We start from the raw sequence: 13,342 nt of genomic DNA, 5'->3' as shown, positions 1-13,342 counted from the left end.
ACATAACTGACAAACTTCTTTAACATCGTCCGAAAGGGGCGATTGGCATGACGCGTCAGGCCGATACATGTGCAGAAAAACGTCGGCACATCTTCGTCTCGTATCTAATCTGTAATGCACGACTGAAAACTGAGTGGTATGTAAGAGTGGACGGTTGTTCAGCGGATCATATAGATCGGACTTGCATGTCTGTCGTGTATAGGCAGGACAAACACGTACTGGCGTTGCGCTTCTTGAGTATATCGGAAACCTCGTCGGGTTTCTGGGTGTTGGCTCACCGACAACGAAGAGCGCGAGTCCGAGGAAGGTGAGCGCGTAGGAGATTTCGCTCTCGCTGAAGTAGTCGAACGTCTTCAGCTGCGTGCAGCTCTCGACCCGAGCGCTGTTGAGCGGAGGCAGCGCGTGGCACGTGATCGTGACGTTGTCTATCGTGGTACAGTTGTACCTCACCGTCAGCTGGTCCATGCACTGCGACGCCAATCCTCCGTTGGCTGCGCGTGTGGAAAAGCACGGAGTTAGTCTTATAACGCACTTGATCAGCAGTATATGCCGTAGACAAGTTGAAGTCTCGCTTGGGGCATCGCTAGTCCACTTTGGACGGCGAATAAAAATAAGACGCTAAAGTTATAATTTACGCTGTAATACTTATTATGCTATAGCGTGCCAGTGGTAATGTTGCCAATGGTGCGGAAAATTCAGCAAAAGCGTGCCCGTTCTAAGGCGTCCTCGGCAATACATGACAGGAGTGTAGCGAAGATGCACCTAACGCCCCTTCATTTCTGTCAGTCGCCGTGTTTGACACGATATAAAAATGTTGGTTTTAAACAAACGTGTGGTATCCAGCTACAAACCGTCTTTTTCGACACGCCAGCAGACCGTGGCGGCCGCCACGCAAACCGCGACAGTGGCCTTCACAGTTCGCGATGCGTGACTTCATTGGAATACATAGCATAGTTACGTTTGCTAAGGAAAATTCTAACTGGTGCAGCTTCGCGATACTGCTGTCCAATGGTGGTCCTTCATGTATACAGCATTTATGGTCACAGCACAGACTGCATATCCCAACAAGTGGTTGTACTTGTGTGCGCATTGTGATGGACTTGATCATATTTGTAATGACATAAGGATGCGCACGCAACGCAGCTCTTCATGTTTATGCCCTTCACCGCCACTCACAGCAACAAGAACAAGAAAACAAAATCATCATTTCGTCATCGATATTCATTTTTTCATGCCGCAGACGAGGCGTACCCTCTTTCCAGAATGTTCATTTCTGCATGAATATTTTAAATCGCATAATTATTTTCATAATCATTGATGATACACCATACCAAATCGAAATGGTCAAAGGTGGTATATAATGTCTAAGTGCTTGAAACCTTCGCGCTTTTTTTTTCTCCGTTAAGTACATCCTAGCAAACTATTTCGCTGTAGTTCTTGGAATGTACGCGTACACTTCGCAAAATGAAGTGTTTGCATACATTGGTTTTAAAGAAGACTTGTACATTAAATACAAGAACGCCAATCACCATCAGAAGGCAGGCGGAACGGGTTGAGCTGAATGTCTCCAGCAGATATGTTTGTGGCCGTCAGGATTACGTCGTATATTCTCAGCTGTTTGATCTTGTTGATCATCTCCTGCGAAAAGAAACTGAAAAAAAAGAAGAAAGCGGGGAGAATTAATATAAAAGAGATGACCCGCGCATTGTTTCTTAGCGAGGAGAACACAGACGACCGCGGTGATTGGACGCATAATGACATCGCAATCATTTTGACGGTTCTCTTCAACTTTCCTGGCATTGCAAACACGGACGAAGACTAAGTATAGACAACACGACTGCTTTCTTTCTTATCATTGAGTTAAGTAGTCTAACTTCCTTCATTACTAACCCCTCTTTCAACTGCAGCAATATTAAAGCAACCTTAAACGTCAATAAAATTATAAGTGTCGGAGTTCCTTCCCTAACTTTTTAAAGCTATTCTTCAAACGATAGGCTGACTGCTTATTAAGAGCGCGCATCTCTTTTTTTCCGCTAATACTACCTTTACCATAACTGTTCAGTTCTTTACCCGACACCTACCACCCGCTTATTGGCCGATCCTCCATAAATGGCGTGTGCAAATGGGAACAGCAACGACAACTTCATTAGAAAGAAGTTCTGCCTTCCAGACAAATTCCAAATGGCTATAATTCCACCCGCAAATATTCACTGCGCCGGCAGGTTTCTTGCCTGCGCTGTATGAAAGTACCACGTAAAACGTTAACAGGCCCGTCTGGATGCACACCTTACTCCGGCTACAATAACGCGGGTGTGCACAGGACGCGTGGAAGGCGTGCGAACGTGGTCGCTGCCCGAGCGGCAGGAGAAAAATGGCGCGCGCTCCTACCCTGTGCTGTTGTTCTCGAACCAGAAGCGGTCCCCGTCTCGGATCCTGCGGAACTGGTCGCGGATGATGGTCTGGAACAGCGGGCCCGGCCGGTCGCTCGTCTCCAGCAGGCCTCCGACCCACATGTCCACGTTGTCCGTGGAGTTGCCGTATAGGTCAGGTAGTACCTCGTCGAACAGCTGCGTCGATCCGGTTTGTGAGCGGATACATTCCCGCGAAAGGGGGAATATGTCGGCTGAATCCGAATAATGGTGTAAAAAAACGCGATACATTGCAGCGGAGGTTCAAGAAGAAATACTGTCATGGTTTCCCCATGTAAGTAGAAGATATCTATATTTAAGGAAACAACGCAATGACCATTAACTCTGGTGACAAGGGAGAAAACATGGACAGTCTAGAAGAGTACACCACGTGGGGAAATGGAAGCCACGATTAAAGATCCGCAGGTGGTCAGAATTAATTTGCAGTCCCCCCACTACGGCGTGCCTCATAATCAGATCGTTGTTTTGGCATGTAAAACCCCAGCATTCCATTTTCTTTACGAACTCGAGCTAACGAGCAGGGCGAAGGATGAAAGAACAAATGCGGAGCGCAGCGAGGGATGCAAAGCGAAGCGAGCGTGAGGAGGAAAAACGGAGGAGTAGGCTACAGTGAAAGCATGAGGCGGAAAGTGGGGGAAGAGGGTGTGGCGAAAGCGTGAGAAGAAACGCGTAGTACCGCTATGCGGCTACGATGGCTACGAGACGGCGCCGGAGTAGCGCGCGTCGTCTGTTCACCGATGGCACGCGGCGAGCGGGTCCAAAGATACTTTGCAATCGCGGCCGCGCGTTACCCACGCGCTGTCTCTCGCGATCTCCCGATTATCGAGGCAGTCGCGCCGCACTTCGCTCCATTTTCAACGTGCCGCACGAAGTAGATTGACCGCGCCAGCCAATGTATCGCGAAAGAAAAACACGTATACAGCTGCGCTCAAATTTCGCATTCGGGAGTATCGTAATTGTCGGTGATGTTTTTTCTCTGCATCGTCCGGTGATTTCAAGCGTACGAGTTTTGCGGAACAGTCTATTGAACGGAAGAACTAGCTATTGATTACAGTTTAACTTGGAATAAATTTTGTATTTGTAATAAAGGAAAAAGAAAGTGGAAGAAAAGTAAACTTGTCATCGACGGTGACCGAACGAATAACCTCCGCATGACACGCCTGGTGTTTGCTCCACCGACTGAGTTACCGGGGCGGCTGTCCCTCCGTGGCACTCTCTTGTACAATTATGGGCATGTATTCATAACCTAGCCATTGACTCGTGAAACTTAATCGAAAAACTGAACTCTCATTTATGTTGTGACGTGATAACAAGTAACACGCCGTAACAATGTTTCATTCTCCAAGCTCAATAATAACAATTAATTTTGCCCATGCCTTGGCTTCATTGGCTGCTGGAATTATATATTGTGTAGTTGCAGAAGAACTTGTGCCGACTCGCTGCTATTCAATATAATGAAGTCGGGCCTAGACACTGTGTTCTTGCACTCGAAGCCAAAAGTAGGCCCTGAGGACTCTTTTGAATAAAGGCTTTTAGAACACCAACAACAACCTGCTTGCACCAAACAGGAAAGATAGCGTGTCGCTAAATGACCACTTGAAGGCTGCTCGGAAGCGAACGGCATTGTAGTGAGCCTAACGAAATGCCCCCTGTAGGTGCTGTAGAAGCAGGCACACTTTATTTGGACAGTGCACGGAGTCCACATGTGCTGGATCCCTCCAGCCTGTATTCTCTTAGAAGAGACTTCCTTCACCCGATAAAAATGGCAGGGAAGGGCAGAAAACTAATTTTTGGGCTGAATGATTTTACGATTTACGATGAGTGATTTTACACTTACGAGCTCAGAAATTGGCCACGGCAGAGCGTGCATACGTGCCTTTGGGTTCTCCCCGTACAGCAGAGGCGATATCAACCGGCCCATCTCGCTGAATGTGTCGAAATCGGGCTTCAGGCCCAGCAGGCGGCGCGCTGTCTTGTAGTCCGGAATGGCGTGGTCCCTCCCTCGTTGGATGTTCACCGCCATCAAGTCGCGCCGCGAAAACTCCAGTGGACCGAACACTCTCCCTGCGGTCAATGTCCAAAAGTTGGGCTGAGGCAGCTTTGACGAAAGAAGGCGGCAGAGTGAAAACTCTCCAAAGCGTCATGTTTCTGCAAAATTTTCGAGACCATTGATAACTTAATACGAAGCAGTAATCGGTTGACATTCTTTGCATTTGTTAAGCAGAATTTAGAGTTAAGCTTGTTGGGTGTTCATTGTTACAGTGTAACAGCGCCGGAATCTGACGGAGATGAAGTGAGGCACAAAGATACTTCGCTGTGTGTGTGTCTTCTCTTTGTCGAACTTGGTCTTCGTCAGATTCCTGCACTTTTCGCTTGTTAAGTGTGAAGGGACACCAGTGTTTGTACCATCCAGCACTCGTTGACGGTCTTCTCAGCTTGTTTTTAGTGGCAACATGGTGCATGTCCTGGGGTTAGGCTCGGTACTCAGAGTAATCCGGAGACCTCCATTACGGCGTCCCTTATTAGCCAAACTGCAGAATTCTGACATAAAGCAGCGAGGTTATTTTGGTTACGCCCACACGTTTGTTGTAAATAATTTGCTTACGCTCATCACTGCTGTGACTGGCCTGCTTATTACCAATACTGTCTCAGGCATCATTATCACTGAGCGCGTTCGGAACACTGGAGAGAGTACGATCCAGCAGATTTTGACTGCTCATGAATAGCCTGCTTTACAAAACAGATCTCGTACGTTTGGTAAGGAGTCAACTCACCCCGCAAGTCCTCGACGATGACGTTGTCTTCCCGTTCTGCTGCCTGAGAGCTCAGGCCCATGATCATCGGCTCAATACCGCCGTCCAGCAGAGCTTCCTGGAATGAGAACCTCATGTAGTGAAAACTATGATCACAAACAAAGACTACCTGTCCCAAGACCAATACTCAGTGACTCTGTATAGCCTTCTCGCAAGTAGGAAAAACGCGGTAGCAACAGGTTTCCTTAGATGTTTTGGTTCTTTCAAATCGCTTGACGCAAGTAATTTGTGTCAGCTCGTGAAGACGACACCGTGCTCGTGTGCACATAATAATTATTGTTTCAATCCAAGATTGGTCGTTCCTTTCTGAAAACCAGGACCATATTCTCACTTTCGGGAATAGTTTTCTTTCGCGAGATTTCGCGTGAATAGCGCCGGTTCGCATCGGTGCCTGCGAGCAGGAGCGTTATTGGCACTGTGCTAGCATAAGGTTGGCTCAGTGCCAACCACTCGAGTAGGACGTCCAATAGCGTCTCGCGCCGCATAGACCGCATTGAGCGTAGCAGAGACAGGATTCGGGATACAGGCACGTTTCGGATGGTACAAGCCTTCGTGGTCAGTCGCCTAATGTACGCTCTCCCATACCTACTTACGTGGAAGTGCGAGACAGACCAAGCAAACCTTCTCTTGCAAGGAGCGTAGAAAACTGTGCTCGGCCTCCCAGTTCAAGCGAGCACCGACCGTTTCATTAACGTCTCACTAACGAGGAACGCGTAGCAGGTGTACGAATTGCGCAGCGGGAGTGACTCATCACCAGGGCACAAGGCAAGTTCCTCCTGGAGCGATTAGGCTACCCACTGAGCCCCAAGTACCTTAGCGGTCCAACAGAGACAAGATTCCCGTCACGCCCACCCCTGAGAACACAACGGGGGATTGATCACGCGGGGAGAAGGCGAGCGCGCGTCCGAACACTCCGGCGACAATACCAGCATGATCCCAACATCTACTGCACGGACGCGAGCCGCATCCCGAGAAGAAATTACTGCACGATTGCAGTGACGAGACACGACCGGCAGATCCTAGCGGCCACAGTCAAGACGCGATCGGTAACCACCGCACAGACGGTGGACATCGCAACGGCCGTCAACGATGCAGACCGAAAAGAAATACCCGCCCACGTGTTAACTGACTCCCAAGCGGCTTGCAGGGTCTATCTCAAGGGAGTTCTGCCCACTGCGGCAGCAAGACTGCTAAAGAAATCCCTCCAGCTGCACCACGGAATTGCCTGGTGTCCAGCGCGCGAGGGTCTGGAGGGAAACGAGGAGACAGACTCCGCCACTCGAGATGCAAACAACCGAGCAGCAGACTCGACCCTCGGATCCCCTCCAACCAAACCATCTCTGGTCACCCCGTGGGAGATCCTTGGCTTCCAGAGGAGCGAGCGACGAACATTCACCCCCTTCCCCCACCCCCCACCCAGAACTCACACTCAGTCAGGAGAGGAATTGGCGCCTCATCGACAGAGCAAAATCACATCGTCTTTCTGGCAGTGGATTTGTGGATTTGGCAGTGGACATTTGTGTAAATTGGACACAGTTGTAGACAGGCCATCATAATTCTCGCCTGAAGGGGTATTATGCTGAGGAATAAAATCGGAGTGCGGTAGTGAAATGAGCAGAACCGGAAGGACAAGATGTTCTCAAGAGAATGCTTTCTAAGGCAAGGTGTCGTTATTCGAGAAAGGCTCAACAACAACAGCAACAGCCTTTATTGTGGGAAAGTCTCTCCAATGACCTTTGACCGACGTGATAGGAGAAGAGGGGTTCGGACCAATTCACTGTTATCGCATGAAATGTAGTTTGCACTGCTTATGAACTCCACGAACTACAGGTATATCGTCTTTCCCGACAATGCCTCTGGGGATGCGTACAAGGAAGGCGGACAGTATAACGCGTTTTATCAGCAGTCACGCAACAGCATGAAGTCCTAATCCAGCAAAAGCGACGGATGGGGTTTGCGAAGGATTCAAAGATATGAGAAACCCGACAAGACTGATTCAGTACGTGCTTAAGTTGCCTGCCACATGGAACTCAATGGCTCCGAGAGCAGCTACAGTTTCATCTGCTTTTCTCGTGGGCACAAAAGCCGGGACAAACTAGCCTTCCGGCGATGTGCTGGCTGCAGAAAAGAAGTGGAAGTGGAACTGGATTTCAGAAAACAACATGGAGAAAACGCAATCAGGGCTACGAAGAGAAAGGTCAATGGTGATGCGAGAAAACGAAAAGGAACGAAAAAAGGGGCGGGGGGATAATAACATAACCAGAAAAGGAAAAGAAAGAATGGAAATTGAGTAAGAGGAAAAGAAGCACAGATGGCGACGTGATCGCCAAAGGCAAGTCACGCTGTGACACACGGACGTGAAACAAGAGCAACCATATTCCCTTAGACATATCACGTAGGAGTGATGGATGCGCCCTCACACAGTGGATTCACCACTCATGCTATGCTCAAGCTTTTCGCTGCCATGGGAGACGTGACTCGCGAACTGCGATATGGAGGGGTAAACAGTTCTTCTAGATTAGGCCCAGCAAGCAGCCTGTGCTAGTACGGATTGCTCGCAACACATGCACACATGCACACGCGCACAAGCGCACACACACAGTTCTTCGCACCCCCATAGTCTGTATGAGCCAGATGGCTAAAGGATAGCAGCAAGAAGCCTATTCCTCTTAGTGGGTACGCGACATAAATGCGGTTTGTCATCATAAACAACAACAGCCGCAACTCGAATAGCCCGGCACGGTGGCCTAGCCGCGGGGTCCACGCGTCGGGGCCGCCATGACTTGGGGCGCCCGAACGGTGGTGTGCTCCGCGACGATGGTCGTGCTGATGCTACAGCTAGCGACCTTGTCTATGGCGGCGCCTATGAAGAATCCACGGGTCACCATGAAGTGCACCAATGCTACAGCCACGATGGTAGCCCACAAATCTTTGCTGGTCAGCAGCGACACCGATATCTTCATCGACCACGACGACGATGCCGTGGTGATGATGCCGCTTGTCGTCGACAGTGACGTGGCTCCAACCCATGACATCGCGACGCCTTCGCGCATGATCAGGCGGAGTGATAAGTCGGATCACGGAACGTCCGTGGCACCCTTGGAAGCGCGTCCAGCTCCATCCGACGCGCAGACCTCGCAACCAGTGACAAAAAAGGGCAAGGCAAAGACTTCTGACGTGTGCTTCGGGACGACGTCGCCGGTAACGGCGCACAGGAGCGAAGACTTGATGCTTTTTAATCCCAAACAGACAAGTGAAGCGTCGAAGGAGGCTCCCGAGAAAGAGAGGACAAGGAAGCTTGAGGACAACCCCGCTGTCGAACAGGCAGATGATAAAGATCGAGAGGATCCAACGAGAGAATCTGAGAAATAGGCAAGCGCTTCTTACCTGAGGGTTCCAGAAGGAGTTGCACGTGCGTACACCGCTTACGCTGTGCCTTTGTCCGTCCATATCGAAGGTGACGTTGCGCACCGTACAGTCCGAAGCAGGGCCCCTGGAAGAATCAATGGAAACGTACCGGTATAAGTGACGTCATCGAACCTTTGGGTGGCAGGAAGGTGAGGTAGTCAAGAATCTGACCTCCTGTAGCCGCCCGACGTCACCAACGTATGCCCAAATCTCATAGCAGCAGACTGGAATTCCGTAGCAATCCCTGGATCGATGCTGGAGTCCCACCCTGAATAGAACGGTGGCAAACATGAGGCATCCCCGGCAACGCAATTGGGGGTCCCTCGACTTACCTTTGTATTCAGGCAATCCTGACCCGAGCCATTCGGGAAGCCAGTCATTCATAATTATTTGCTGCACACACAATAAAAATTATGTTTAATTAGCTTTATTCTCAGGTATTTTATACGTGCCATAATTATTCAGTTTTCACTCGACACTGCGAGTACAATGCAAACGCAACACATAAGATAGCTACTTTCGATTTGTAGTCAGGTGCAAGGCGGTGCCATTAGTGTCGTTGTACAGTACCTTTCCTTTATTTCGACTCACCTGCTGCTGACAACCTTAACAAAACCCTTTCTTTTTCTGATTGCTGAGCTTAGTTGTTGCAATTTTGTCCTGGTCATCTTGCCACAAAGAAAATTGGGCACCTAACCGTTAGGCACCTAACTTCTCTGAAACCGCCAAACACCCCCTAAACCCACCTCACTTCCACTCTACCTTAGTAGAGTAAACCTTGTCCAGTACATCACCTGGTGTACGGCGATGACCAATTTCCTGGCTTCGTTGAAGATGCGCTCCTCGTTCCACAGCTTCAAAGACGAGGAGTTGTTCGACCCTGCGTTCGCTGTGCCGAACCTCTGGCACATCCTCTCGGCTACGGCGTTGTGGAATCGAAACCACAGTGTGCCCATGGTCAGCAGGAATGTGTTCTCGTTACCTCTCGGATTGCCCAATCCTGCATGCACGCGAGGGGAGGCCGTTGGAAATACGTCGTGACTGTCTTGGGATCTTTTTTATCTTTCTTGCTTTTTCTTGGCTACTCATTCATCAAACTCACGAAGCTCCCCCGCAAAGTAATTCTTGCAATATCTTTTTTTACAGTGATAGTCGCTATGGGCTCACTCCTCGATGTCGTGTTAATGTGCACCAGTGCCCGCCGCTGTATCCTAAAATTTCTTGACGAAAAATTACAAATAAAGGGAAAAAAATATTTTCCAGTCAGCATTCGAACTTCGGCCCATCAGAGGGTCAGTCGAACATTTTACCTCTCACTCTGCCTTCTTTTTTTTTTTTTTGCGGTATCTATTATTGTGTGCAAAAATGGTATACGTACATAAAGTGTATAACGTATTGCCAATACAAGACGGTCTTATACAATGACTGGAAAACGAGCAGTACATACATAGAAAATTAACGTCATACAAAGCACTGAAGGCTTGAAAAAAAAGGTAAAACTGAACACCTCACCAAAAGTGGACATCATTTCACTCGACAATCATCTAGATCGTACACGCCCGCCCGTAACTTGTCATCTGACCAAAACGTATACTTCCGAAGTTTCAGAAAGAAAGCTCGTCTGATGAAAAAATTGCCATGGAGCTAGGATTGGACCATGTCCCTACCGTAAATTTTAATTTAGACAACGTTACTTTTAGTCCTGACGCATAACAGTCGAAATATCAAAGCCATCATGGGTACGCTTTACCTTTATATGAAGTAACAGCAAAAGTACTACGTTTAATTTACGTAAGGCTTGCCGTGCTAAGAGTGATGAAACAGAGCGACGAGTTTCTTTTTCATTTCTCACTTGCCTTGCTTTTCCTTCAACTGTTTGTCATACCACTCGTTTCGCCTTACTGGTCCGAACGCTGGCCGACCACCGGAGTGGGCATGCGCATGACTTGTAGAGAATGTTACAACGCAACGTTACAAGAACGAAAGACCATAGCATCTGTTTTGAGTCAGTGCTCTTTATATTCGTTACTCTGTTCAGTGTTACTGCTTTTTTTCTGCAAGAGGGATAGCCGGAAGCGAGCAGCGTGTGAGCGTCTTAAATAGCATAGCATTCAGCAACGCTGGCATATCATTGGGCTTACGGAAGAAGCGGGACACGGGACGCAGCCGGTGGAACCGTGGGGGCGGCGGGTTGGCCATGGGCAGCCGGATGCTGTTCTCGACGGGGAACTGTCCGTTGTGCGATGAGGCCAGCTTTCCGCAGCGAAACAATCGAAGCGTGTCGGCCCACGTTTTCGAGGTGCCGTACGTCAGGCCACCGTCGATCCACGGAGTGATCTCGTTGACCTGCGTCGCGACCATATCGGATCAAAAGGCAAATCGGTTCAGCAGTTCGCTCAAAAGATGCACTATCTGTGACGCAGCAATGCGGGTAGAGAATGCAATGAGATGGCAAAAGAGTGACGTAGCTTAATGCTCGTGGAGAATTTCAGTTACTCGGGCTTTGCGGTGCTGTCGCGAGCGTGGAGAAGCCTCCTAGTTTTTTGCAGCTATTGTCACCCTCTTGGCAGAGTATGTTCTTCAAAGCAAGAAGTTATAAGCACATTGTGTGGTGCCACTATATGCTAAATTTTCCGTGAATGTCTCCTGTCATGCGCCTCTCAAATTCTTTGCTAAACTTTCCCTCACTGGAAACCTCACGTCCGTCTAAGCATCTAACTATAAGTTTACAGCGTATGGCAGCCGTTCCGGCCAAGACAATGGGGCCACACCTGTCGCCTCGGGTTGTTGGGCGAGTTTCCCGTGCGTACATCGTAGCGAGTTCTCAGGAAAGGCATCGCAGCAGCGCCGATGTTGCGGTACTCGTGATTCTCAGGTATCGGGATGTTGAAGTACTCCGGTGGGCAGCCGGACCTCTGCGCGTCCAGGATTTCCTCCACGACTTGCTGGCCTGCGTTAAAAGGAGGGCGTCATACGCGTTGGCTCAGCGCTGCAAGTTATTATTAAAAAGCCCGTCCATAAAAAATGAAATGGTTCAACCTTAATTGAGAACGAATTTCGGGTAAATGATGACAGGGAGCATGGCTTATATTGAAAAGTCACAGTGCTGCCCTCTTCAGAGTAGCTTCTTTGCCTTGATTTATCGTCGGCGTCAAAGAGTTTGCCGTTCATGCGACCACAAAAGTTCTTCAACATAATGTTAGCCCTGCACCATAACACATATCTCATGACAACTTCACTGGTGTGCCCTTCTTCACATTCGGGACACATGTATTTATTCAAGTATGGATTAGGCTTTAAACGAATAATTTCGCTTTCGAGGCATTATTACATATAGTACCGCAGCCCACATATTTACAACACCTCAAATGAGTTTAGCAATGGAGATACAAAAGATTACTGCAACTATTTACAAAGGAACAGCTGCCTTATTCCGCAGAATTCCAGCTTTTCTCTTCTTTGCCTTAGCATTGGCACCCAATATTCTGTCATTGATCTTGCGGAAACATGAACGCATAATTTTTCGACCCCGATTTGCAATTGCTCCAGCAATTGGGCAGTCAGCACTTATTAGGCATATCCTGGCATGAACGTAATCCACATTCCGCGGCAATGAAGGCTTGCCGGACACACAACCGCAATCGCAGCACAAGCGCAGAGACTAGATGCACGGTTCACGTCCAGAACAAAAGTGCGCTCGGAAGCATGTCGCAACATGCCAGGACTTTTCTAACCCCGAATCTATCCAAGGAGCGGCAGGGTTCCCGAACTAATCAAATTGTTATCGCCATCGTCGCCCACTCGGTCTTCCGCGTCTCATTTTTAACACAGGTGCGCCGCTCGTGGCTTCGTAGCACGCTGCACGTAACTTTTATATGGGCCTCTTTTGCGTAACGTAGCTCAAGGGGAGAGGGTACAGCCAGAAGGCCTTAAGTTCTCTAGAGCGTGTTGGCTGCACCCTCCTTCTCCTCTTTCCTCTACGCGCTCTCTTCCCTATCACCGTCTTTCATCCCTCGATGCGCTCCGCGTTCGCTCTTTCATCCTTCGCAGCGCTCGTTAGCTCGGTTACGCCGATGACCCCGACGACAGGGTGTCCTTTCTAACGCTATAGCCAAGCTGTTAAAAAGAGGCTGATGCAATACACTGTTGTAAGACCAGCGATCTTCGGTCATCACTTCTCATACTCCACCGGGATAAATTTAGGGAACTAATGACCTGGCTAAGTAGAGAATATTAGTTAAATAACATTATAATTTTAAAATGAATTATGTGTCTTGAAACGAGGAAGTTGTCATTGAGCCTAAAACATGTCATTCAGGAACTAACTCCACAAATCTGGCTGACTCGGCAACCGCTTGACCGTTGCGAAGTCTGCGATTGCGACGCGGAACATACAGCCCGCTATCAGCGGAAGTCAGCATCAACACCGGCAGCTTGCCATTTCCTGGCAGTTGCCGAGTCAGACAATGAGCGGAATCGGTTCCTTCACATCACCATTGGAGGCCACAGAAGTTGAGGCGGGCCGCCGCGCAATGACGCGATACCTTTAGTATTTCTCGCGGTACGAATAAGGTGCGGAGAAAAGTAATTACGCAGAAAATGGCGAGCCGAAAACGACTGTATGGGATATGCCATTGGACGCAATAACAACTTTCCCAACGGAAGCAACACCCTTCATTTGTAAAGTATAAG

The 13,342-nt window shown here is 48.9% G+C and overlaps 2 protein-coding genes across 3 annotated transcripts in view; one reads left to right on the top strand and one right to left on the bottom strand.

Moving 5' to 3' along the window:
* LOC126542073 (dual oxidase maturation factor 1-like) overlaps positions 1–13,342 on the top strand; it is a 92,403-nt gene that overhangs the window by 51,707 nt on the left and 27,354 nt on the right. The gene's annotated exons all lie outside the window — the stretch shown is intronic.
* Positions 1–13,342, bottom strand: part of LOC126542058 (dual oxidase 2-like) — a 46,944-nt gene that overhangs the window by 25,410 nt on the left and 8,192 nt on the right. Inside the window, exons 4-14 of the mRNA XM_050189035.3 lie at positions 11,422–11,600; positions 10,792–10,996; positions 9,445–9,650; positions 8,983–9,043; positions 8,822–8,918; positions 8,630–8,735; positions 5,204–5,300; positions 4,306–4,493; positions 2,389–2,567; positions 1,530–1,651; positions 279–491 (exon numbers count right to left, since the gene is read on the bottom strand). Of these exons, the coding sequence (XP_050044992.2) occupies positions 279–491; positions 1,530–1,651; positions 2,389–2,567; positions 4,306–4,493; positions 5,204–5,300; positions 8,630–8,735; positions 8,822–8,918; positions 8,983–9,043; positions 9,445–9,650; positions 10,792–10,996; positions 11,422–11,600 (1,653 nt within the window). The remainder of the gene's footprint in view (positions 1–278; positions 492–1,529; positions 1,652–2,388; positions 2,568–4,305; positions 4,494–5,203; positions 5,301–8,629; positions 8,736–8,821; positions 8,919–8,982; positions 9,044–9,444; positions 9,651–10,791; positions 10,997–11,421; positions 11,601–13,342) is intronic.

This window comes from Dermacentor andersoni, chromosome 2, assembly GCF_023375885.2.
Source record: "Dermacentor andersoni chromosome 2, qqDerAnde1_hic_scaffold, whole genome shotgun sequence".
NCBI classification, from domain to species: domain Eukaryota; kingdom Metazoa; phylum Arthropoda; class Arachnida; order Ixodida; family Ixodidae; genus Dermacentor; species Dermacentor andersoni.
Note: the sequence above shows the minus strand (reverse complement) of the source record. Positions and strands in the feature narration are given on the sequence as shown.